The sequence below is a fragment of the Phacochoerus africanus genome, chromosome 5 (genome assembly GCF_016906955.1).
Source record: "Phacochoerus africanus isolate WHEZ1 chromosome 5, ROS_Pafr_v1, whole genome shotgun sequence".
Lineage (NCBI taxonomy): Eukaryota > Metazoa > Chordata > Mammalia > Artiodactyla > Suidae > Phacochoerus > Phacochoerus africanus.
In genome coordinates, this window is record NC_062548.1 from 28,070,436 (window position 1) to 28,097,564 (window position 27,129).

Below are 27,129 nucleotides of genomic sequence, written 5' to 3' on the forward strand. Positions count from 1 at the left end.
GTAACAACTAATTTTAGAGAGAAAAATTTTGATTATAGACATAAGGAAAAAGTTTAAGTTCCTTCATGTGCTAGAAGAGATTTCTGGGGAAACATTTAGAAATCTTCATAAAGAACATTAAGTCAATCCATCTAGGATGATTTAGGATGGTACAATCCCAAATAGTCGCTGAATTCCTTGCTGTAAAGAGGATGATGCCTCAATAAAGGGATCCAGGGAGCTCCCACTGTGGTTCAGCAGTATAGAACCCAACGGTATCCATGAAGATGCTGCCTCTGAGACCTACTCCAAAGCTCACAGCAACACCTGATCTGTAACCCACTGAGCCAGGCCAGGAGTTGAACCTGCATCCTCGCAGAGACAATGTCTAGTCCTTAACCTGCTAAGCCACAATAGGAACCCCAATAAGAGTTTTCTTGTAGGGAGACTCTTCAACACTGAAACTCAGATCTCATGTATAGGAGTTCCCTTTGTGCCTCAGCAATAATGAACCTGACCAGTAATCATGAGGATGGGGGTTCGATCCCTGGCCTCACTCAGTGGGTTAAGGAACTGGTGTTGCAGTGAGCTGTGGTGTAGGTCTCAGACGTGCCTTGGATCTGGTGTTGCTGCGGCCAGCAGCTGCAGCAACTAGCTTGGGAACTTCCATATGCTGCAGGTGGGGCCCTTAAAAAAAAAACCCCAAAAGAGACAAATCTCATGTACAAAGCATTGACATGTGAGGGGAAATGTAGAAATGACCATTTTGCATTGGCCAAATATAAAAAGGCTAAGGAATCAAATCAAGTCACAGATGCCAAGTGCTTGCACTACATCAAACGAAAGATACTGTTTTGGGGTTGAGTTCCAATAACCAGCAGAAATTTGACACCAGCATAGCATAATTAATGTAATTTTGCCATTATATTCATTTACCATTAAAAGAATGTTAATACCAGTAACAGAAACAGTAAGGGCCCTTACTACCATAACTATTCTTCATATAGTTTCCCCAAACATATGTTATCTATTTCTGTTTCATTATATCTTTAGAAGTCTATGCATAATCCACGAGCTATTAGAACAAACTCAGGAAAAGCTATCATACATAGTTGAAAATGAAAGGAACATACATTCTCTGTATTTGGGCCACTACTATAAAAAACAAAGAACTGCCAGTATGAAGCCTGGTCCATAATCTTACAGTAATACAGTTTTATTATTTAAGATTTTAGGAAGTTATTCTACTCAGTCATTTGTTTGTGGATATTTCATTGCCTTTTGTGGCAGTTCAAGTTGAAGGTGAGTAGACAGACTAGAATATGCAGATGAGAGCCTGAAAGAGGAGGGACAATGATGGAGAAGTCCAAAGCCAAGAGGGAAGACAAATTTATTTGACTTGTGCTAAGCCTGACTATATTATTCTTGATGTTTCCTTATTTCTAAGAACATCTAATAAGGAAAACAGGTCAGTTCTCAAAGTAATAGGTTCTGAGCTTTGAAAACTGGGATGCTGAGACCTGTTGTAAACCAGAAGAGCAATACAATGACAGCTAATGTTTACTGAGCACTTACTATGTATCAGGAGCTATTCTAAATGTTTTACATGGATTAACTCAATCAACACAATAGCCACTCAGCAACTTGCCCAAAGTCACAGAGTTGGTTAAGTAATAAAGTTTAGATTTGAAAACTTAAACTTTCCCTTACTAGTTTACTGCAGTGGTTTTCAAACGACATTCTGCAGACCCTTTCAGCTTCAGGAGTTCTACTTTCAAAGTATAGTTTGTCCATTTAAAAAAGTGCAGTGAAAACATCACCATCAAGACTCTTATGTATAAAGCACCAAAGGGAACCAGCACATTGACTTTTTGCTGCCAGGTTAAGTCTTTTTTTTTTTTTTTTTTTTTTTAAGGGCTGCACTGTGGCATATGGAGGTTACCAGGCTAGGGGTCCAGTCGGAACTGTAGCTGCTGGCCTACACCACAGCCATACAACACAGGATCCGAGCGGCATCTGCAACCTACACCACAGCTCACAGCAACGCCAGATACTTAACCCACTGAGCAGGCCAGGAATCAAACCCGCACAGGTTAAGTCACTTTTATGCAGATCTTATCATAAAGCTAGTCCTGTCACCTCTGAGATCTTACTTCCTGTAACCGTTTCACTGATTTAGAAGCTGAAACTGTACTGATTTTTTTTTTTTTTTAAACTCAAGACCAGATCTGCATGATCAGATAAAAGTGTACAGTTAGCATACAACCTTTAACACTAGGCAAAATTCAGGTGCATCTTACCACAGTGCAAAAAAGCACAAGAGTGAACAAAAATGCATACTATCTCACTCATTTTAAGTTTTGGGGGCTTAATGTCTGACATTTAACCATAAGAAATGTAGAGTTCCCATCATGGTGCAGTGGTTAACGAATCCGACTAGGAACCATGAGGTTGCAGGTTCGGTCCCTGCCCTTGCTCAGTGGGTTAACGATCCCGCGTTGCCGTGAGCTGTGGTGTAGGTTGCAGACGCGGCTCGGATCCCGCGTTGCTGTGGCTCTGGTGTAGGCTAGCGGCTACAGCTCCGATTCGACCCCTGGCCTGGGAACCTCCATATGCCGCGGGAGTGGCCCAAGAAATAGCAACAACAACAACAAAAACAACAAAAGACAAAAAAAAAAGAAATGTAGATTAGATATGATTTTGAAAAATGTCCTACTGTTCTTACTATCACACACATTCTCTTTTTCTGTTTTTGACCGCACCTGTGGCACATGGAAGTTCCTAGGCTAGGGAGTGAATCCGAGCTGCAGCTGCAGCCTATGCCACAGCTGTGGCAACACCAGATCCTTAACCTGCTGTGCCACACAGGGAACTCCCTTACTATCTCTTCTTATTCCTCTTTTGAGATGCCAAAGGAAACTGTTAGGGAAAAAAAATCACTTCTATCCCACTTCTGCCACACATCACCACTGTCACACTCTGGACTTTGTGCCCATAATCTCTTGTCCTTCCAGTTTGCTGAATCAATCACTCCCAGTCAAGTCTTCAACTCTAATGGGTCCAGGTTCGCTATTCCATTGACCATATACCATATACCATCTGCTATTCAATGACCAATAACACATCACCTCCTTTCTTTTTCACTTTTACCCCTTACCCAGCTGAGATTTCATAAGCCATCATTACAATGTTTTGACCAACGCCCTAAACATCTTTGTTCCTCTATCATTTTGCTGCATGTATCTAGCAAATCCCAACTCTGAATAAAGCCTTCTATCGGCTTTCACCACACACTGGTGCCAAAGTAGCTGAGCCACTACCAGACAAGGTCAACAAAACAGACGGGTTATCACACTGTATGTTGACAGCCAACTTCAAAGAGGTTTCCATGCTGCTAGCTAATCCTATGTCTCTGGTTGGCATGCTTTCTCTTGCAACTATTTATTTATTTCAAACAGTTTCTACTTCTTTCAAACCCTGAGCTTCTGTCCCTCTCATCACTGAGGCAACTCAGGGCTGATGACTTTGCCAAATTTGAAGGAGCCGTATTCATCCTCTGTGTGTTTTCTTTCAAATACATATCTTCCCAGGAATGTTATGCTATTCCTTAACTCTCTCTTCCCTCTCCCAACTGTATCTTTCCCATGGGCATTTCGTCTAGTTCGTAAGTTGGGATTCCACTTGAAACTTCCTTACAGAAAGGATCTGCTCGAACAGTGAAATCTCTTTGTCCCTAAGTATGTAAAGTCCCAGAGAAAGTTATAAAAGGAGCCCCTGCACATATAATCAGGATGTAAACAACAGGTCAAGAACTGCACATCACACTTATAACTGCAAACCAGTAGCAACAGTGACATCACGTATTTTATGTTTTACAGTTTAAAAAAGTTGAGATAGAATTGACATATAACATATAACACTGTGTATGTTTAGGGTGTACAAAGTGTCTATTTGATACATTTATATATTGCAATATTACCACTCTAGCATTAGCTAACACCGCCATAGGGCTATATAATAGTCATATATGCCTTGCAATTAAGAGCTCTTGCTAAGGCTACATCGGCAAGGAAAGGAGAATTTTTTAGAGTGTTATTTTAATAACCAGTAAATCTGACAGTATGATTTTGTGTTACTAGGTCTAGATGGGGGAGAGACGGAGGAGGAAGCAACAAATGTCCCAGCCACAGCTTTTTTTCAGGAGCTAAAAATATTGCAGGATAAATACAGACCCACAAGTAATACTTAAGAAGTTTGACAGCACAGTGATACACATTCTTACAACAAATTATTCAAGGAGGGAGCCTGACATTCCCCACCCCCATTATTCCCTTCACCTGCACCGAACAAGCAGTTAGAAAACAGGCTCGTGCCTGTATTCCCATCAGCTCTCCTGGCAGCTGTTACATTAATTAAAGGTTTGGTCTCATAGGTCTGAGTGTGAGTGAGCGAGTGATTTTGCGTGTGTGTGTGTGTGTGGTAGGGGTGGTGGCCCAAGCTGAGAAAAATCCTGCAAGGGCATTCACCTGGGATACCCTTCAGAAAGATGTCTACCCTTTCCGAAGGGTGCTGCTGCCGACAGAGCTCTGTGGTGTCACAGCAGGCACTGCTGCTGGGTAGCCTGCAACTCGAATGTGTTATTTAATTCTGTAACTACTATTAGGAGCTCTAAAGCGTTTTGTGATGCCCTGGAATGAAAGAGGCCCCATAAAATGAAGTTTATTATTAGGATTATTACAGTTCGCGGGCCTAAAATAAAGCAAAATTCTAACCGCACAGGCTTCAAAGGGAAAATCGGAAGCCACATGCGTCTCAAACACTGCCTGTGGGCATGGGCTGGGTGGGGGCGCAGGTAAGGGCCCCCCATCCCCCGCAACGCCCCAGGCTCTCCCCGCACCATTAACTCCACACGGCCAGGACCTCTCAGCCGGCCGCCGCTTCCTGGGAGGTTGGAGGAGGGTGGTGTTCGGGGTCGGACCCGACTCGTCTTGGCCTCCCACACCCTACAGGCTGCCTCGCCCCCGGCCGCAGCCTCCCCGCCTGGTTTCTGATTCCTTCACGATCGCCTCAGTTTCCCTCCAAATCGGCTTCCTCTCATCGTGACTTTTTTTTTTTAAACCCAGGACTAAGCTTGTTCCTCCGCGATCCCTCAGGTCGGCGCCTATTTCCCCTCACCCCTATTCCTGGGGCCGGGGCCGCCAGCCCAGCCCAGGGCTCCCCGCCACTCCGCCACTTTGTACTCAGCCCGGGGCGCCGATCCCCTCCGCCCGGGGGTCCGGCTCCCGACCGGCGCGTCTCTTCTCCATCCCCTCTGCCCCTCGGCCGCCCGGCCCGGCAGTCCCGGTCGCCTCCGCCCTCCTCTCCTCAGGCCGGCCCCCGCCTCGCACCCTCCAGCTCCGTCTTCTTCTCAGCCGGGTCTCCCCTCCCCTCCCTCCGCCCTCAGCCAATCCCCCGCCCGGCCCCGCGCGCCCGCCGCTCACCCGCGGACTCCCCGGTGTTGATCCAGTCCGGGTTGGCGATGCTGGCGATGGCGAAGATATCGGCGGCCAGAAAGAGACATCCTGAGATGATGGTCAGTTTATCCATCTCCCCGCCCCGCTCCCCCCACCCCCCGAGCCCCGGGCAGGCTGCGGCCTCACGCCTCCCGCCCCATGGGCCGCCGCCGGGGCCCGGAGACCCCGCGCCGCCGCCTCGCGCCCCCTCGGCCCCCGTGCGCTGCTCGCGCCCTCCGCGCGCCCGGGACCAGCAGCCGCGGCGCGGCCCGCACAGCCGGAACCGCCGCCCGCCCCGGAACTGCTCCGCCCGCCCGCCCCTCACCCGGAAGCGAAGTCGCGGTGCTGGCGAGACCGGCTCCGGCTCCCGGCCGGTGCCGACCCCCCTCTGTCCGCTCTGTCTCGCTGCCCCGGCCCGCAGCCCCGACCCTCCCGCCTGCCCCGGGCCCTGTGCCGTCGGCCTCTGCTCCGCCGCCCGTCTCGCTGCCCTGGACGCGGCCCAGGCCCCTGCCCCGCTCCCGCCCTTTCCGTCAGGCCACGCTCTTGCTAGTGATAGTAATATTATTGTCGTTGACAATGGCCGTGTGGTCACAAAAAGGCTTTTGAGCCTTAGCTTTTTAAAAGGCAGACAGGAATGGGGGTCAGCGGGAGCCGCCGGTCTTACAGCAGGAGGCGGCCCTGACTCCGCCGGCCCCCGAGTGAGTCGGTGACAAACCCATGTCACCTTGGGTGATCATTGCCTCTTCCGTAACTGTCAGACCTGGGACTGCCCCGTTTAGGAAGTAACTATGGACAGCGCTGTAGGTGCCCGGCGTGCTGGAGTGGAGAGAGCATGAGAGACAAGGTTCCTGCTCTCAGGAAGCCAGGAAGGAGCCTCCTGGTGGGGAAGAGAAAGAAACTAATACCCTGATCTTTAAAATAAAGGTAATGTCAGGTGTTGATCTAGAATTACATTGGGGATTCATCTGATGGGGGACTTGAGGGGCTGCAGTGCTGCTTGAGGATGGTCCGGGAAGATTTTAACACTGAGAACGCCAAGTTCATAAAGACCTGATGTAAGAAGATCTGGGCAAGAGTATTCCACACAGGAAAGAAAGTGCCAAGAACGTTAGAGAAGTGGACAAGGAAGAGGTTGGCCTGTTCAAGGAACCGCAAAATTGGTCTCTGTGACTGGTAAGTGGTATGAGAAGACAGAAGTAGGCAGAGATCAGATACAGGACTTTGAGAGCCAGGATAAAAGAGTTTGGATTTTGTTCTAAAGGCAACCGGGAGGCACTGGAGAATTTAAAGCTGGAGCGTGACAAGGTCTTATTTAATTTGTAAAGAAAGTGTAGATTGTAGGGGGGAGGGGCAAGAATGAAAGCAGGGATACCAGTTAAGAGGCACAGGGGTCCAGGAGAGAAATACAGCTTTAACTAGGATGAGCATAGTGATGATTGGGGGAAATTGGAAGTCTTGGATATTTTGTAGGCAGAGGGATGGATTTGCTGATGAGTTAGGGGAAGGGTTAAAAGAAAGAGAGGACTTAGGGATGACTCCTAAATTCTTGGCCTGAGTAACTAGGTGTTGGACGATACTATTTAGGGAGGTATGGGAAGGGGCTTCGGTTGGAGAGAGAGAAAAAACCCAAGATGTTGGTGTAATTTATTAGCAATACAGATTGTCTACCACATCCAATTTTGCTATCCAGTAGAGGTTTCTTTCCTTTTCTCTCATGGCTCATAGACTAAATCACCATTAACCCTGACTTTGAATCCAGCTCTGTCTTTCCCAAATAGTTCCCCATGTACCAGACAGGAAATGAGACACTCATTTTCTCCATAAATGCCACCTAGGTCATCTCTTGAAAGACCTAGAAGAGTGACATCTGTCTCTATTTTTGGAATGCTTACATGTCCACAAAACTCAGCAAGTTTCAAATTCCACCGATCCAACAGCCCTGCAGAAATGCAGAGTTATCAGTGTCACCACCTAGATGGGGTAAGGAGAAATTGATGGCTAGCCTACAGACTTTCCTGTCCAAACATTGGTCTGTTGGGGTGGGGGGGGGATTTTTTTTATTATTATTATTAAACCATTTATTTCTCCTCTGCCCCACAAAGTGACACCATCTGATTTATACATTCCAAGAATTCAGACATAATGCATTACTGCAGGAGGTCTTCACTGTTCGTTGTTGTTTAAGCATTGGAGTTGCCAAGTAATCGAAGAAACTCCAACTATTCAGTTCTGAATTCTCAAATAATGTTCACTACTGGGTAGCTGATGAGAATCTGGGGTGAGATGTTGGAACATTTGCCTATTCTAACTCCACCTGAGTGGGGTGATGACTCGATTCTTCTTTTTTAAAAATTTTAAATATTACCATTCCTTTATTGGTCTTTCTTTTTTTTTGTCTTTTTCTAGGGCTGCACCTGCGGGCATATGGAGATTTCCAGGCTAGGGGTGTAATCAGAGTTGTTGCTGCCGGCCTACACCAGAGCCACGGCCAACGCAGGATCCGAACCGCGTCTGCGATCTACACCATAGCTCAGGGCAATGCTAGATCCTTAACCCACTGAGTGAGGCCAGGGATGGAACCCGCAACCTCATGGTTCCTAATGGGATTGGCTTCTGATGTGCCACAGTGGGAACTCCTCTTTATTGGGTTTTAGTGGTTGTCTCTGCAGGTCTGGCAATCCAGTGACTGTGATGCGTTCTGCTCGCTCGCCTGCTGGTTGTTGTCTGACTTGATTCTTGCGTTTAAAAAATACAAGCATAAATTCCTCCTTCTCCCCGGATATCACTTCCCAGGCCCTCCAGAACGAAAGGTTCTGGATCTAAGATTAAAGCATAAAAACAACCAGTACAGAGTTAAAAGAATTTCAAACTTTTTTTTTTTTTTTAACCAGATGAATAGCTGCATATCACAACAGACAATAATCACCCATCCCATCCTTTACCAACCAGGATGTGGGGTGGCAGGAACCAAATATGCTACAGATTTCCCATTAATCCCTGTTTTTGGCCCTAAATCTCATTCCTGCCTGCCTACGTGCCTCGTGTTTCAAAGTCCCAAGACTTTCAGGACAGGACAGATCAGTTCCCTTCTCTATATCTCAGTCTAGACTTGAGCAGAGGCAAACCCTAGGGGTTAGGGAGAGGTTGTGTGATGGAGCAAAAAAGGACACAGAACCATATTTCAGCCCCACCCCTGCTGCTGACTTGAACTTGGGAAAGTCACGTCACCTCTCTGGACCTCTTTCTTCCATCTGAACAACAGACTCTCAGAGTCAGGCACTCTGCTTCCGTGACAGAACCCCTCATCCTCTCACCCCCTAAGCAAAGCAGCTGGAACTTTTCTATTCAGAGAGAGGATGAGCCATGAGGTTCCTTAAGACAGAAAGTCCTTAGGGACCCAGAAGAACATAGAAGGCCCCCAAGAGGGAGCTATGCCGGCAGTTGAAGTCATAAATAGCCATTCTGCGGTTGTTCAAGGGCTGTGAACACAGCCTGCTTTATTGTGATGGATGGTAGGCCTTGGCTCAGCAGGGGCTGAATGCATACAGGACCTCAGGGAACGCTGTGCAGGGGACTTTGCAATCACTCTTTTCTTTAAGGATGCTCTTTGGCCTGACAGGATAAAGAACACACTGCCTCCCTGGAGGTCAAGTTTACCATGCAGACTAAGAGTGTGGTGGATGCAGGCTAAGAGTGTGGCGTTTCTGGGATTAGATAAGACAAAAGAGCTCAATCCAGAGGTTAATAGTTTGTACCGTGGGCTGGATTCTCATTTAGTTGCATGGATTGGGCTGTGTCGGAGCTGACTTGGAGATGAGATTTTTGATGACTGTGCAGGAAGTTTATCAGGGAGTGTTCTTAGGATCAACTCCTGGGGGGTAAGGAAGGAAGCAGGATTGGGCAGAGGGGGCAGTTAGGCTGTGATGCCATCACAGGAGGCTTTGGCAGACCCATCAGGGAGGTCCGAAGCTGGGATGGCTGTTCTGAGTTGTTCTGAGTTGGGGTAAAGGGACCGAGCCTTTGTGTCCCCGCAGGGACCAGTCACTGGAGACCAGCTACCCCAGGAATGGGGCATGCCCTTGCATAAGGTGGCTTTTGAGCTAAGGACAGCGAGAGCTCCCCAGCAATTGGGGCATTAAGTCCTCCCGCCCTGAAGGGGGACGAGGAAGGACTAGGTGCAGGCTTTGCAACAGTGCACCCATTGGGCTGCACAGACCCACTGGCTTCTTTGCAGTTTTGAGAGCTGCACCTTCAGGACCCTGGTGGGCATCTTTTTCTGTGGGAAACTTAAGGGAGTTAGTGGGACAAAGTACAGCTCTTGCTGCTGCTGTCGCTCACCTTGGGGTACAAATGACACACGCATTTCCCTCCTATCCATCCTGATTCCGCTCACCCTCTGCTAGCACCTCTAGGTGCTTACATGGTACGGGGGGCCCAGAGCTCCATCCCTGAGGGGACCGAGCTCCTGGTTGCCATTCTCAGGCTGTGGCAGCTGTCCCTGTCCATTTACTGTAAAACAGGGCACGGGAGAACTAAGAGACACCCGGGTGAATCATGTGAGTGCCCAACCATTTCATTTTACTGCCAGTGAAAGCTTGAACAATTGTAGTGCTTCCCTGTGCCCGAGGCGACAGAGGCTCCTCCACTGCTGGGGGTGGGGCCCTCCTCATTATCTGGGCAGAGCGGGTCAGCCAGCTCCCCAAACCCCTTCTTAGCATCTCCTCATTCACGCTGTCCCTGGCACAAGGTGTTGCACGTTGGGTTCTCTAGGAAATCATCTTAATTGCAGCAAGTTTATTGGGGTGTACTCCTGGGACCCACATCCATGGAGGGAGAGAAGGAAGCAGGACTTCTTAGAGGGAGAAGTTGGGTTGCAGTGCAGCCATAGGAAGACCTCAGCAGACCCCTTAAAGCTCTGAAGCTGGGATGGCTCTCCAGAGTTGCTCAAGTTGGGCTGAGGGAGCCAGGTTTTTTTTTTTTGTTTTTTTTTTTTACTTTGCAATGATCAGTCACTGGAGGCTAGGAGGTGTCATCTTGGGCGAGGGACTCGCTCCAGCTAGTGGCAGGGTTGGTGGCAGGGTTGGGGGAGGAGGAGGAATAGGTTCTTTAGTCCCAAAGGGGGATCTGGGCAGCATGGCACAGCATCCCTGAAACCGTTTGTATCCTTCAGTTCCACCCGTCAGTGTGATCTTGCCATTCACAATGACGAGGTTTCTGCTTGGCACAAAAGACCTTATCTATAAAACAGTAACAGACTCACAGACTTGTGGTTACCAAGGGGGTGGGGGGAGGGAGTGGGATGGACTGGGAGTTGAAGGTTGGTAGATGCAAACTATTACACTTAGAATGGATAAGCAGTGAGGTCCTATTCTACAGCACCAGGGAACTCTATCCAATCTCTTGGGATAGAGCGTGATGGAAGGTAATATGGGAAACAGAATGTGTGTGCGTATATATGTATGTGGCTGGGTTTCTATGCTGTACAGCAGAAATCAACACAGCAGTGTAAGTCAGCTATGCTTTAAGAAGAAGAAAAAAAAAGCATTTTCTGCCTGGGATGGAGGAAAGGCGGGTGGACCCTGTGTGCCAGGCAGTGATGGGCTCCCCTCACAGGACCTTGAATGCCGATGTTCTTTATTCCTGCAAACTCTCACCCTCCTTTCCTGATAGGAAGATGGAGGAAAAGGATGCATTGTATGATAGAATTCGTTTGGTGTCTGGACAGATGCCTTTCCAGACTTGTTGGAGGAGGACAGAGGCACTCTGTCACAAGGAGCCACCTGTAGGAGATGCCTTGTTGTGAGTAACAGGGAACAGGATGACTCTTTTCATTTCATTCTGTATCAGCCACTACAACACGAGATTTATCCAACAGGAAATCTTCCCTGCTTTATTGTCTGGGTAGAGCCCCAGAAACCGCTGAGTAAGCTGGGACCTGCCGAGTTTACCCTGGAAATCTTTGCACAGTGCCTGACACCTGATAGGTGCTTGATTACTCTTTGTTGAAGGCATAAACACAAGAGGCCTAGCCTTTCAGTTTCATCAGAGTGGGGGTGACAATAGGACCCACCTCAGTACACTGTTTTCTGTTTCTTCTAGAATTTATTTTTGATAATTTATACCTTCCTAAAATTGTCCACTTTGTCTGATTTTTTTGGCGTTCCTGTCATGGCTCAGTAGTTAACGAACCTGACTGGTATCCATGAGGACTTAGGTTCGATCCCTGGCCTCAGTAGGTAAAGGATCTGGTGTTGCTGGGAGCTGTGGTGTAGGTCACCGATGCAGCTTGGATCTGGTGTGGCTGTGGCTGTGGTGTAGGCCGGCAGCTACAGCTCCTATTTGACCCCTAGCCTGGGAACCTCCATACGCCGCAGGTGCAGCCCTTAAAAAAAAAAAGACAAAAGACATCTGATTTTTGGGGGGGGTGAGGGGGGCAAGCCATGGCACTCCGAAGTTCCCCTGGTAAGGGATCAAACCCAAGTCACAGCGATGAAAACGCCAGATCTTTAACTGCTAGGCCATCAGGGAACCCCTGTGTTTTTAAAATCTAAGTTCCAAGAGGCTAGAGCCCTTGTTTGTTTTGTCTACTGTTGTATCCCCAGCATCAGCACAAACCACAGAGCAGGCTTCCAGTAAATACTTGCTGTATGAGTGAATGTTGTGTGTGGGGGAGGAAGGATTATTTTGGAAAAAAGGAGGAAGAATTAATTCCTCTCCTAATCATGACTCATTTTTTTCAGGCCACTCTTGGCCTTTTCTCATTCAAAACATCCATGAAAAGCGTGCCGTTCCAAAGCAGTTGGCGCAGTTGATGTAACAATATTTAAAAATACCATTATTGGAGAGCAGCAGGGGATTCTGTGCTCTTTTAAGAGCTAGCTAGGATCTTCCTCTGCCGACAACTTAACCTCTTTGAGAGACTCTCTCATGGGCTTCCTCCACCCTCTCCATTTTTCAGCAGTTTCCCAAGAATGGGTGACGAACCCACGGTGGGCCAAGCACTGTGCGACTCCCCTCAGAAGTGTTGTTTTTCTCCACCAAAGTTTTCCTGCACTGCATTTTCCAGGGTCCACGGAGGCGGAGCGCCGCTCTTCTGGACCGCGTGGTCGCAGCGCCCCCTGGGGGCCTTCCCGAGATCTCGCCGCCCGTGGTCGGGCCCGCCGCGCCCCGGCTCCGGCAAGGTTCGAAAGCAGTTGGGAGTTGGACCGGCTCCACCTTTGGCTCCGGGAGGCCCTCCTGAGCGGCCTGCCCTCCCGGGGCTATGAAGAAGCCTGTTCAGAAAAGCGCTAAAGGTAACTTCCCCCCCTCTGTAAAATGGGACCATCACACTCTGCCTGGCACACAGCCTCTCACCAACATTTGTTTACCAGACTGTAATTTACATACAGTAAGAGCCTCCCCTTTTCAGCGGACAGCTCTGTGAGTTTTAACAATCATATACCCGTGTTTAACCACTGCCACAAACAAGATGTAATTTTCACCACCCTCCAAATTACCTCGCGATGCCCATTCGCTGCCCACGCCTCTCGCCACCCCAGCTCCTGATCTATTTTCTACGGTTTCGCCCCTGCCACGGAGAATGTTACGAAACCGGAATCATGTCATATGGAGTCTTTTGAGTCTGGCTTCTTTCACTTCACCCTGCTGTCTTTGGAGACTGGGCTTCATCGTAGATTATATCATAAGCACCTTTAATTTGCAAACTGAGGTTGGGACTCAGACCCTGGCTGTGATGCCAGTTCTCTGATTGCTCAGGAAAACCAGAGACTCAGGAGAGGATAACTGGTTCCAAATCGCTCCTATAATCCTGCAAAGGCTCTGAAGATGGTACCTTCTCATTCTGGGTTACCTTGTTTTCTGGACAGAAAGCATCCATGGTCTCCGGGAGGGGGAGGTTGGAGATAAGCAAGGACCCTTGCTTGGAGTTGAAAGGGCCATGAAGCCAGCCAGCTCCCCGCAGCTGGAGGTGTGGGGACAGGGGGAGCCCCTCCTTCACAGGTGAGGAGGACACCTGAGCCCCCAAATACCACAGGCACATAGATTTGGCAAAGGCTTGGCAAGTAGTAACTTGTCACTTCTCCTTAAGTGTGTGTGTATGAGATGCTGAAAGAGTGTGCTGAAAGTTGCCCCAGAAGCCTCCTATGAACTGAAAATGAGTCTCTTCAGAAGCTTCCTCTTGGGAAAATAACTTGCTGTTTGAAATTACTCCTCAGGCTTTGAAACTTTGCTTGTGTGATTCAGTTCTGTAAAAAACATATTTCACCCCCTCCCTACCCATGGCCCTGGATTTTTCTCCCAAATGCTTTTTTCCCCTACTGCCTATCTCCACTGACATTGTCATGACATGCTTGGGTAAATGCTGTAACTCTTTCTTTCTTTCTTTCTTTCTTTCTTTCTTTCTTTCTTTCTTTCTTTCTTTCTTTCTTTCCTTCCTTCCTTCCTTCCTTCCTTCCTTCCTTCCTTCCTTCCTTCTTTCTTTCTTTCCTTCTTTCTTTCTTTCCTTCTTTCTTTCTTTTTGTGGCATATGGAGGTTCCCAGGCTAAGGGTCTAATCGGAGCTGTAGCCGCCAGCCTACACCACAGCCACAGCAACGCAGGATCCGAGCCGTGTCTGTGACCCATACCACAGCTCATGGCAATGCCAGATCCTTAATCCACTGAGCAAGGCCAGAGATCGAACCCGCATCCTCATTGATGCGAGTCGGCTTCGCTAACTGCTGAGCCACAATGGGAACTCCAGTAACCCTTTCATTTTTCATTTCCCCCTCCAGACCCCATAGTCCATACAGCTGCCAAAAGGTTTTTGTTTGTCTGAGTGCAGCTCTTAGCTTGTCTTGCTGAAATGGTTTCTAAGCTTTTCCAGTGACGTAAACCTGGGAAACAGTCTGTCTGCTCCGCCTTTGCTCCTCCTGCCTGCCTCCTACTGGTCTTTATGTTCTTTCCTGTCCCAGAATCTCGATCCAGTTTGCTCCCATCCATCCTACTTTGCTTAAAGCTTTCCTATTGGTCCTTTAGACCTCAATTCAAATTTTACCTCCTCTGTGAAGCCTTGACCTGCTCTCTGATCAGGAGGCAGTGGCCCCCTGTTGGTCCCCATCAGAGCGCGCTCTCCTGTGTCCTTCCCAGCATGCATTGCAGTTTGTCGTTCAGCATCTGTTCACATCACTCCTTGATATTTATCTCCTCCACTAGGCTGGAAGATTCATGAGGGCAAGAAACACTTCTGTTTCCCAGCACACCGCCTGCATCAATCAATAGTTGTGAAGTGAAAAGATAGTGATAACTAACATTAATTAAGTATTCAGGGAGTTCTCTTCATGGCTCAGTGGTTAACGAACCCACCTAGGAACCATAGGATGCGAGTTCGATCCCTGGCCTGGCTCAGTGGGTTGGGGATCTGGTGTTGCCATGAGCTGTGATGTAGGTCGCAGACAAGGCTCAGATCATCCCCCACTGCTGTGGCTGTGGCATAGGCCTGCAGCTGTAGCTCCGATTTGACCCCTTGCCTGGGAACCTCCATATGCCCGGGGTGCAGCCCTAAAAAAAAAGCAAAAAAAAAAGGTATTCAAAATGTGCTAGGTACTGTGTAAAAGCTGTTTAACTATCTCTTTTAATTCTCTCTCTCTCTCTCTTTTTTTTTTTTTTTGTCTTTTTAGGGCTGCACCCATGGCATATGGAGGTTCCTAGGCTAGGGGTCTAATTGGAGCTGCAGCTGCCCCTGGCCTATGCCACAGCCACAGCAATGCCAGATCCATGCCGCATCTGCAACCTACACCACAGGTCATGGCAACGCCAGATCCTCAACCCACTGAGCGAGGCCAGGGATTGAACCCACAACCTCATGGTTCCTAGTCTGATTTGTTTCTGCTGCTCCACGACGGGAACCCCTCTCCTTTAATGTTCATAATAACCCTCGGAGGAGGCATTTTTATCATCCTCATTTTACTGATGAGGAAACTAAGGAAGAGAGAGGTTAAGTAACTGCCCTAAGGGCCTGGCTTTAGAACCCTGGTAAGGACTGTCATGCCGAAGTCTAGGTGAACGACTAAAACGAATTTCTCCTTTTTTAGAAAAAGGAAGCAAGCCGTCTGTACATAACCTGAGCAAAACTCAGCAGACCAAACTCACCGTGGGCAGCCTGGGATTGGGCCTGATCATCATCCAGCATGGCCCCTACCTTCAGATCACCCACCTCATTAAGAAGGGGGCTGCAGCCAGGGATGGAAAACTCCAGCCAGGTAACTGGGTTTCCCCACCCTCCCAGCCCCTCAACCTTGGCCTCCCTCCCACCTGCCTTCAGGGTGATGAGGTTTCAGATGTAACGACAATGATGATGATGTCGTTTGAAAGTTTTCACTGGGCAAGCCAGTTCCTCACGGTTGTGCCTGTTTATTTATTGAATTCATACAATAACCCTCTAGGTGGGAACTATTATCATTGCCCTTTTACAGGTAAGGAAACAGAGGCTTAGTGAGACTGAATTCCTTGTCCAGGTTCACCCCCGTGGGATTCATACACAGGCACAGTGTCACTCCAGTATTTAAGGCTCTCTGTGGATAAAGATTTCTCCTTTTATTTTTATTCTATTTTTTTTTTAAATTTTTTGTATTTTTAGGGCCGTGCCCATGGCATGTGGAGTTTCCCAGCCTAGGGCATGATTCCAGCCTACCCCACAGCCACAGCGAGGCCGGATCAGAGAGCTGTGTCTGTGACCTACTGGACAGTTCATGGCAACGCTGGATCCTTTAACCCGCTGAGCAAGGCCAGAGATCGAACCTGTGTCCTGTGGATGCATGTCAGATTCATTTCCACTGAGCCACAACGGGATCGTCAATATTTCTTCTTTATAGGCAGTGTTGTTTTTTTTTTTTGCCTGACTGCTTGGAGGCATATGAAGTTCCTAGACCAGGGATCAGACCCGAGCTGCAGCTGTGACCTATGCTGCAGCTGTGGCAACTCCAGATCCTTAACCCACTGTGCTGGGCCAGGGATCGAACCCGCATCCCAGTGCTGCAGAGACAGTGCTGATCCCCCTATAGGCAGTATTAACACGTAGATGCATGATCTCGTTTCATACTCCTAACAATCCCTGTGGTAGATTCTATACTAATGCACCTTACAGATAAGGAATCAGATATTTAGACACCAAGGAGTGGGGATCTGAACCCTCTCTCTTACGCTCTTTGTCCAGACTGCCCTGCCTCTCTGTCTTTGGATGCATGAATTTTCCCTCCAGATTTAAGCCGTGTTTTCCCAGTGCCTGCTCTGGGCCCAGTGCTGTCCTCAGGAGTCAGGGCCGCCCAGTGGGATGGTAAACAGCGAGAAGGGAAGACCCTTCAGTGTGAGCTGGTCTGAAGTCAGGCCCAGGCTCTGCCACATTCTAGTTCCGTGACCTTGGACAAAGTCATGTAACTTTCCTGGCCTCAGTCACCTCACCTCTGCATTGGGATGATAACACCTTTATCAGAAGTCGCTAGGATTTGGTAATTTTTATGAAAGGGAGAACAACAGTGTGATAGGAATACTGGCAATCATTTCTCTTAGGCCGTTCTTACCTAGAGATCCTCTAGACATAGCTTTTTTATTTTATTTTTTATTAACTGGAAATGACTGTGATACAGGAGCCCCCAGTGGATTAAACCAGTGGTTTTTGCCTCTCTGGTTACTTATTAGAATCACCTGGAGACCTTTTCAAACAACGATCCAAGGCCCATCTCCCCGGAGTTTCTGATTCAATTCTTTGGATGTGGGGACAGGGCAGAGCATGGTTTAAAAACTTCTCAGGTGATTCTCATTGCAGCTAGGGTTAGGAACAGTGGTTTACAGAAATAAGTTGATAAACGATGCTATTCTGAAAGTTTACCTCACCTTAAAAACCAAAGCACTTTCTCCACATTATCATTATTTGGTGCTGGGGAGCAAACTGCCAGAGAGTTCTGGACTTTCCAGACCAAAAGAACTCTAGCCAGGCCCCACGGCCTTTTTCTGCTTCTTTGGGGTCAAGGGTCAGATGCTTGGTGATAACCAGAGGGCGAACTCGCTAGAGTGGGCAGAAGTATGCTTTCGTGCACCTGAAACAGAATCTTATGGGGGCAGGGGCTACAGCTAGTGGGCTCCTGGAGGTCAGAGACAGTATTGAATTCATCTTTTAAGCCCATTTATTATATCTGTGCTTGATAAATGAATAGGAAATGAGTATTTGTCCCAGGCATTGTGCAGGTGTCTCCATATTTATTAACTCATTTAATCTTTGCAGCACTTTTGGAAGGCAGATGACAAAATATAGAGGCTTAGAGAGATGAATTAACTTGTTTAATACAGAGCTATGGGTGGTTAGAGCTGAGACTTGAGCCCATGTCTGCTAAGAAAGCCCATAATGTCATGGTCTGTGCATGTGGGGCAGAAAAACAATTTTCCAGTATAGCAAGGTGAAAAGAAAGAAGAGTTTGGAGTTCCTGTTGTGGCTCAGTGGTTAATGAATCTGACTGGGAACCATGAGGTTGTGGGTTTGATCCCTGGCCTCACTCAGTGGGTTAAGGATCTGGCATTGCTGTGAGCTGTGGTATATATAGGTTGCAGACGTGGCTTGGATCTGGCGTGGCTGTGGCTGTGGCGAAGGCTGGCAGCTACAGCTCCGATTTGACCCCTAGCCTGGGAACCTCCATATGCTGTGGGAGCAGCCCTAGAAAAGACAAAAAAAAAAAAAAAAAGAAAAGAAAGAAAGAAAAGTTTATTGAGGTAAGGGATGTTGCTAGTGCAGCGGGATGACTTCTTGATGATTAGGAGGAGCCAACCCCTGAGAGAAAGAAGAGTTGGAGATGAGAGACACTGCTCGCACCACAGGACTTCCTGGCCATCAGGGAGAGCCGACTTCTGGGGTGTGGTTGTGTCTGTTTTTATAGCTCAGGGAGAGGCGAGGTCTCGCGATACACCTGCTGACTGCTGATTGGTTGGGTAAAGAGGGGTCTTATGCTACACTTGCTGGTTGGTTGGGGACATATTAGGGGCAAGGTGAGGAGTGGGCTACAAGCCTTTCTAGTCAGGGGCAGGAAGGAGTAGGCCAGTTTGCTCAAGGGGAGGGAGGGGGCATTGCAGTGGGTGATAAGGGTCTGGTATGTCTTCTCTTGGCCAGAGGCTTTGTGTTCTATCTCCTTGAAGAGGCCTTTTAGTCCAACACATAATTTTCACTAGAAAAGAGATTTTAATATAGAGTAAGTCTAGGGCCCCAAAACTTTTCACCCAAGTCAGCCATCTCTCTAAGGTCTAAGTTTCAAAGACTCTGTACTGTAACTCAGTTGTTTTGACAATGATTATGAGAGTTTTCGGAGGGGATGGTCTTAGAAACCTGGTATTGAAAAAAATTGTTTCTTTGTCTTTTTAGGGCCACACCCGCAGCATATGGAGGTTTCTAGGCTAGGGGTCGAAATGGAGTTGTAGACACCTGTCTACACCACAGCCACTCCAGATCTGAGCCATGTCTCTGACCTACAGCACAGCTCAGGGCAATGCTGGATCCTTAACCTGCTGAGCAAGGCCAAGGATCCAACCCACAACTTCATGGTTCCTGGTTGGATTTGTTTCTGCTGCGCCACGATGGGAACTCCAGAAACCTGCTATCTTTTTGACCCTATTACCTCTAAGCTTCAGTATTTCTCGCTCGTGGGCTTCGAATTTCTCTCCTTTGGTGTTTCATAATGGGGCTTCCTCTTGATTTCTTAATTTAGTGTTAGTTTCTTCTGGCTACACTTTAAATTCCTTTTAGCCAGTATGCCTCTAGCAAACTCTGATATCCAGATCTTAAGAAATTAATAGCGCTTTGAAGGTAAATACAGGTACTGACCACCACCACTACTCGGCCGCATTCATTCAACGAGCACTTTCTGCCTTTTTTTTTTTTGTGTGTTTTTCTATTTCTTAGGCCGTTCCCGCGGCACATGGAGGTTCCCAGTCTAGGGGCCTAATCGGAGCCGTAGCCACCAGCCTACGCCAGAGCCACAGCAACACGAGATCCGAGCTGTGTCTGCAACCAATACCACAGCTCACGGCAATGCTGGATCGTTAACCCACTGAGCAAGGCCAGGGACCGAACCTGCAACCTCATGGTTCCTAGTCGGATTCGTTAACCACTGTGCCACAACGGGAACTCCCAATGAGCACTTTCTGAATGCCTGCATCTTGCGAGGCACTGGGGTATATTAGATGGACCAAGCATGTGTGACCTCTACCCACACAGAGCCTAGGGAATTTAAGCCTAGTTGGGAGAGATGGGAGAAAAGTAGAATCTACTTTTTAGGAGTGGCTTGGCTGCTGCAAGGTTGAATAAACATAGGTAATCAAAATAGGTTATGTAATGTGGTTCCTACAGCCTATTAAAACAGAAAAAAAAATGTGTAATGGGGTTGATATTCATAAACATCAAATGGGTGTTTCTTTCTGAAGGGCAGTGTTGCCAGAATAATTACATGCATACAATGACATGTTTGGTTTGCAGCCAGGATGGTCAGGGAATTAAGCTGTTTTTATTTTCTGCCCTCTTGATAACAAAGTCGCCCTTTAGCAACATAATTAAGCATGATGCCAAGCCAGAGCTTTCAGCTAGAAACACTCCTTTTAACACTGGGCAAGTAAGCTCATCTGTTGAGGCGTTTAAATAACCTCCATAGGGTGAACAGCTGTTCAGGCCACATAATCTGCAGGTAGTTGGGAGGACGCTCTTTCATTCTGAAGTTAGCCCGAGCTATTTTTTTTTTTTTTTTAAGACCAAAGTAGGCTTTCTCCACCCTTCTAAGTGTTCATGTTCTTTAATACTGTGAACTTTTGTTTCTGATAGGATCTAGCAGTACGGAAATCTGTCTTTGGAGGCTTCCTCTGGGGGGTTGGCATAATCCCCACTTATAGCACAGTGGGGAGTAGTATCGGAGGAGGTATTTCATCTTGACTCCTTTCTCCTCTGAAGTTAGACTTTGGCTGCCTTGGAATGAGGATGATTGAGGGGTCCCTAGCTTCCCATGCACGGAGAGGTGAACCCATCGTTTGGGACTCGTTGGGGTCACTTTATCAATGTCAGCTGTAGACTCCACAACTATTCTGCGAGATGTTGGAACTAGTAAAAGCCAATGCCAAATATTTTACCCAATGTCAATCAGTCCTTGAAAAGCAACATCTCTGTATTCCTTCCTCTCTTGCTGAATGCCCTTGTAGCAGTCAGGGGTCTTCACTGCAAGCCACGGAACAGTTCTGTTGAGGCACTGGATTTAGAACGTGGAGTCCGACAGAATTGCCAGAAAGGCTGGAGAACCAGATTTGGAAAATGGTGAGAGAACAAAGGGCCACGGACACCGGGTGCTCCTGTCACTTCTCTGCATCTCCTGCTCCAGGCTCTGTGAACCGGGGGATTGGCCACTAGCTGGACCTAGTTTACATGTCCATGCCTTAGCGGCTGGGTACACAAGTGAATAACTGGTCTTTTAAACATCTAAGCTGGAGGTCCAGGGGCTTGCTCTCAAGATGTGGTTCTCTTCCCATCTGTTTTGGGCTCAGAATCTTCCTAATTAGCCATCTCCCTTCCCTCCCTTTTTAGCCCTGTTCCACTAGTAGGGGACCTACCTGTCAGATCCCTTTGAACCAACATACTCTCTGTATACACATCTTGAACTTAATTAAACCATGCTGATTTGTCTAGTGTTTCATGTAGAATAACTTGCTCAACAACCACTGTGTGAGGGCAGAACATTAAAAAGGAAGGCTTGATGTTTAATATGATGTGCTCACTGTATGGAAGGCGCTGGAAATGGCTAGGGAGAAAGTAGTCATTGGAGTTCCTGTCATGGCTCAGTGGGAATGAATCTGACTAGCATCCATGAGGACACAGGTTCGATCCCTGGCCTTGCTCAGTGGGTTAAGGATCCGGCGTTGCCGTGAGCTGTGGTGTAGGTCACAGACAGTCAGGGCTCAGATCTGGCGTTGCTGTGGCTGCAGCGTAGGCTGGTGCCTACAGCTCCGAGTGGACCCCAAGCCTGGGAATCTCCACCATATGCCCTAAGAAGACAAAAAGGCAAAAAAAAAAACCAAAAAACATTTATTCACTTAGTGTGTTTTTTTTCTTTAATAGTATTAGCCATTCACATTAATTAAATTTTTTTTTTTTAATTTTTAGGGCCGCACCTGCAGCATATGGAGATTCCCAGGCTAGGGGTCGAATCAGAGCTATAGCTGCCGGCCTACACCACAGCCACAGCAACGCAGGATCCAAGCCACGTCTGCGACCTATACCACAGTTCACAACAACGCCAGATCCTTAATTTACTGAGTGAGGCCAGAGATTGAACCTGCAATCTCATGGTTCCTAGTCGGATTCGTTTCCGCTGCACCACGATGGGAACTCCTTTTTTTTTTATTTTTTAGGGCGCCATTCATGTTATTTGAAACAAACACATTTTTAGAATCCTAAAGGATGGTTCAGATTAGAAATGGGTTTTAGCCTCTGTCTCACCAAGGACTTCAGAAATGTTATAGGGAGTTCCTGTCATGGCGCAGTGGTTAACGAATCCGACTAGGAACCATGAGGTTGCGGGTTCGATCCCTGCCCTTGCTCAGTGGATTTACAATCCTGCGTTGCTGTGGCTCTGGTGTAGGCTGGCAGCCACGGCTCTGATTAGACCACTAGCCTGGGAACCTCCATATGCCGTGGGAGCGGCCCAAGAAATGGCAAAAAAAAAAGACAAAAAAAAAGAAATGTTATAAAAACATGATACAGTATTACCATTACACTGGCTATTAAGAAACATCTTGCATGTATTCTTCATCATGCAAAGGACCCTCATGTCACTGAGATGGTCATTTTTATTAAATAAAGGCTGAAGCCTAACTTTGACTCAAAATAAACCAACAGTATGAACCCATAAAAACGACACTTCACGCACACACACAAAGAAACATTGCACAGTAAAGCCAGAAATGGTATGTCCCTTTTAAACCATTCTCTTAATTTTACTTTTTTTTTTTCCTTTTTCAGGTGATGTACTGATTACTGTTGGCCATGCCAATGTGTTAGGATATACTCTTAGAGAATTTCTAAAGCTTTTGCAAAATATCACCATAGGAACAGTGCTGCAAATCAAGGTTTATCGAGATTTCATTGACATACCCAAAGAATGGCAAGACATATACGATTTAATCCCTGAGACCAAATTCCCAATAACACGGTAAGTAGTTAAGTTTAGGAAATCTTTGTTATACCACAGAATCCCCCTGGGGCCTATGAAGCACAGGGTAATTTTAGTTTAATGTGAAAATTATCAGTTGGGCCATGTAGGAATGATTATGACATTGCCACATTTTTTTTTTCTGTTTTTGCTTTTTAGGGGCGCACCTGCAGCACATGGAGGTTCCCAGGCTAGGTAGGGGTTGAATCAGAGCTACATCTGCCGGCCTACACCACAGCCAGAGCAACGCAGGATCCACGCCACGTCTGCACATCTATACCACAGCTCATGACAACACCAGATCCTTAACCCACTGAGCGGGGCCAGGGATCAAACCCCAACCTCATCGTTCCTAGTTGGATTTGTTTCCCCTGCGCCATGATGGGAACTCCGACATTGCCACAATTTAGTGGGTTCCTAAGTCCTTTTGGACAATACAATCTAGGACCTAATATGAGGCAGAATGAAGGCAAGAGCCTTGGACATGGGAGTTTAAAAAAAGACCAAACTATCCAATGGGAACTCTGCTTCCAAACCTAGGGAGAGCGTGACTCCCCCCTTTTCCAAAGTTAGCTCTTAAACATGTGCTGTGAATCCCATTTCCTCATTTGTCTCTGGCATAGTCAACTCTCTGGATCCTTCCCAAGAACATTTAAGCCTTTTTAAAACCTCTACCATGTTAGCAAACCCCACTTTCTTCTTTTCCTTCCAGCCACTGTTCCAAACCTGTTGAATTGTGTTAGGAGACACCACCTCCCACCTCAGTGTAGGCCTTTATCTCTTGGGTGAGAGTCCTTTTCCCCAGGGTCTCCTACAACCTCCATATTGCTGATTCCAATGGACTCTCTTCAGTCTTTGTTTTCCTTGGCTTTTGAGCATTAGACATTTAATAAGCTCCCACCTCAACTCTTGTCAAAATATCATTTTCCCCAGGCTTTTGTGATACCACACTCTCATGATTTTCATTTCCTCCTGATATTCCTCAAGGTTTAATCTTTGGTATTTTTCTCTCTGTTTTGTTTGTTTGTTTTTTGCATTTTCGGGCCGCACCCGCAGCATATGGAGGTTCTCAGGCTACAGGTACAGTTGGAGCTACAGCTGCTGGCCTATACCACAGCCACAGCAATGCCAGATCCTTAACCCACTGAGCGAGGCCAAGGATCGAACCCACCACCTCAGGGTTCCTAGTCAGATTCGTTTCTGCTGCGCCACGATGGGAACTCCCCCAGTTTTTTTTAATTTATCCTCATTTACAGATAAGAAAACTGAAACCAATAGAGGAGTGTATAAACTTGCCAGAGGCCACAGGGCTCAGTGGCATTGGTGTTTCTAGAGCAGCAGCGTCTAACAGTAGTGGGAATATTCTGTATCTGTGTTATCCTGTGTGGTGGCCACTAGCCACAGGTGGCTACTAAGCCCCTGAAATATGAGGACTTGTAACTGAGGAATTTTAAATTCTGTTCAGGTTTAATCAGTTTAAAATTAGCAGCCACATGTAGCTGGTGGACCCTGTATTGGAAAGTGCAGCTCTCAAGCCTGAGCTCTTAACCATTTACTTACAGAACAATCTTCTAAGCACAGACTCTGAGATTCAGAATATTAAAAATGGCAGATTGGGAGTTCCTGTCGTTGCTCAGCGGTAACAAACCTGACTAGTATCATGAGGACATGGGTTTGATCCCTGACTTCACTCAGTGGGTTAAGGATCCAGTATTGCCATGAGCTGCTGTGTGGGTCACAGATGCAGCTCGGATCTGACGTTGTGGCTGTGGTATAGGCTGGCAGCTGCAGCTCTGATTCGACCCCTAGCCTGGGAACTTTCATATGCTGCAGGTGTGGCCCTAAAAAGAAAAAAGAAGAAAGAAAAAAAACAAAACAAAACAGATTGACTCTTCAAAAGCAAACACAGAACTTAAGTATGAGGCTAAAATCCAAATTTAGGAACAATACCAATTACATTCTGAGTCCTTTTCTTTGTTTTTTTTTTGTCTTTTCTAGGGCTGTACCTGTGGCATATGGAGGTTCCCAGGCTGGGGTCTGATCGGAGCTGTAGCCGCCGGCCTACACCCCAGCTCACGGCAACGACAGACCCTTAACCCACTGAGTGAGGTCAGGGATCGAACCCGCAACCTCATGGTTCCTAGTTGGATTCATTAACCACTGAGCCACGATGGGAACCCATGAGTCCTTTTCTTAATTAAGCAAAATGCTTATACCTAAGACATTTTAGCAACTCGTGGACGGGAAGGGACAGAGGAAGGAAGGGACAGAAGGGGAAGGAAAAGGTTTATGTCACAAAGTTGGAATGACGACTTTTAGGAGCAGATACACTGTATGTACACTGGAGAGAAATATAAAACTCTCGTGGGTATAAAAACTGTTTCCAGCTAAGCCTGACCTCTCCTGGCTTGTGGCATTATTACCTAATGCTAGTTTAACAAGAACCCGGCTCTACCACCTTCATGGTTATCTAACACAGAGTTGCAAACGAAGACAAAATGTTCTAGTCGTGAGATCTTCTGAATGTCCTCGCACAGCACTAAATCAAGGGTCAAAGACAATCATGCAGTTTGAGACTAGTGGCTCTCAGTAAAAATGACTCAGTACCAGAGATGAATTTTAGGAAAAGCTGTTCAAATCCTTAGGAGCAAATAAGACAGGCAGGCCTTGAAGGACGCTAGCGCTAACACCAGTAAGTCTTGATAGGTTCGGGGGATTGGGATGGGGAGGGTAACCAATTTCCTTTTAGCAGGACAGAAAATAACAGCGGTTCATAATTTCAAAGATCTAGTTTGGGATCTGCTGGGCAATAGCACCATAACGAGGGGGAGCATTTGTTCAGGAAAATAAGGGCAGGCACAGATGCTGCAGGCATTAGAAAAGTTTTAAGAAGCCTGTTGTTGCCAGCAGTTTCAAAAATCAAGAAAGCCAATAGCTGGGGCAAGTTACAAAAAAATCTACACGTTTTTGGGTGGCCACAGCGATTTTGGAATAGTGAATGATTAAGACATGTCTGGGTAGAAGGGTGTTCGATAAATCCACATTTGAGAAGTAATGAATGATGCTCAGGGGAAAAGAAAAAAAGAAAACTCCAAAGATTGAGCAATGATTAGTATGTTGTAGGTCTTTTTTTCTTTTTACTGTTGCAGCTGCAGCATATGGAAGTTCCCTGGCTAGGGATCCAATTGGAGCTGCAGCTGCCAGCTTACACCACAGCCACAGCCACACGGGATCCAAGCCAGATCTGTGACTTATGCAGTAGCTTGTGGCAACAATGAATCCTTAACCCACAGAGTGAGGCCAGGGGTCGAACCTGTGTCCTCATGGACATCATGTTGGGCTCTTAACCCCACTGAGCCACAACGGGAACTCTTTGAGGCCTATTTCTAGATGCCCCCTTCAAAATCAGGAATATTCTGTTATTGCTGACCTCCTATCACCCATGAAAACTGTTCTGTGGAGGAGATGGCCGTGTTGACCTGTCATTGTTCGTGAAATGAAATGAAGACACCTAATGCAAAGCTTTTTAAAGTAATGTGAACTAATGTAAGGCAGAATTTGATCTCCATTTAGGAATGGAGACACATTTAAAGGTAATTTTAAAAAGAGAAAAATTTCGACAACACAGAAGGGTAATGCTGAAACTAAACTGTGTCCTTTTATGACCGAAAGCAGGTTCTAAGACGTCTCGTTTGGTAATAATGCATCTTCAGACATTGAGAATCCATTTCATGTATTATTCCTTACATTTCAGCACCACAAAGAAAACTGAGCAGGCAAAAGATGACACTTCCATGAGCAGTGGTGACGATGAAGATGGAGTTTTAGATAAAAGACTCAAGTACTTTAAGTATCCACGGGCCACTGGACATTACCCTGCGAGGAGACCACTGTCTATCTCCCGAGAATGGCATGGATACAAAAAGAAGAACCAAACTATTAGTGTAGGAAAAGACATTAACTGCGACGTGATGATTCACAGAGATCACAAGAAAGAAGTGCGCGCCCCTTCTCCCTACTGGACGATGGTGAAGCAGGACATCGAGAGCTCCTCCTCCTCCGTCTCCACCACCTCCGATGCATTTTGGCTGGAAGACTATGCTCATGTCGAAGAGGGCAAGAGCCAAACTGTGCCAAACACTGGTTAGGCAGCAGCTTGCCAATCTGTGATCACGGAACATCCATCTGGAAATCACCCTGTTTTTGTGCACTGCCATGTGCAGCTTTGCTATACTTAAAGGAATATGTGCCGACTTATCATTTCCCTTTCACGACTGTGTTGTAAAGCCTTAAAAAGACCTTGTTGGACACGATCTCCAAAGACCTCCCTGGGGTCTCACAGGCCTCATAAACCTTATTTAGGTCATTACAACCCTTAAGACCCTCCTGTCTCAGAAGAATGGCTCATCTTTTAGAAACTGCAGCAGAGGAACCCAATATCAGAGCGTGTGAACA

The 27,129-nt window shown here is 47.0% G+C and overlaps 2 protein-coding genes across 3 annotated transcripts in view; one reads left to right on the top strand and one right to left on the bottom strand.

Annotated features, from left to right (window-relative positions):
* Positions 1-5,593, bottom strand: part of MOSMO (modulator of smoothened) — a 66,140-nt gene extending 60,547 nt beyond the window's left edge. Inside the window, exon 1 of the mRNA XM_047780337.1 lies at positions 5,460-5,593. Within this exon, the coding sequence (XP_047636293.1) occupies positions 5,460-5,565 (106 nt within the window). The 5' untranslated portion in view covers positions 5,566-5,593. The remainder of the gene's footprint in view (positions 1-5,459) is intronic.
* Positions 5,594-5,808: 215 nt separating this feature from the next.
* PDZD9 (PDZ domain containing 9) lies at positions 5,809-27,068 on the top strand. 2 transcript variants are annotated; one of them, XM_047780338.1, is made up of 5 exons: positions 5,809-6,644; positions 12,538-12,763; positions 15,541-15,708; positions 22,485-22,674; positions 26,429-27,068. In XM_047780338.1, exons 2-5 carry the CDS (start codon positions 12,733-12,735, stop codon positions 26,820-26,822), a joined length of 783 nt encoding a protein of 260 aa, XP_047636294.1. In that variant the 5' UTR covers positions 5,809-6,644; positions 12,538-12,732; the 3' UTR covers positions 26,823-27,068. The 2 variants fall into 2 exon arrangements, with proteins under 2 accessions (XP_047636294.1, XP_047636295.1); XM_047780339.1 differs by having other exon boundaries at positions 5,809-6,395.
* Positions 27,069-27,129: the final 61 nt, after the last annotated feature.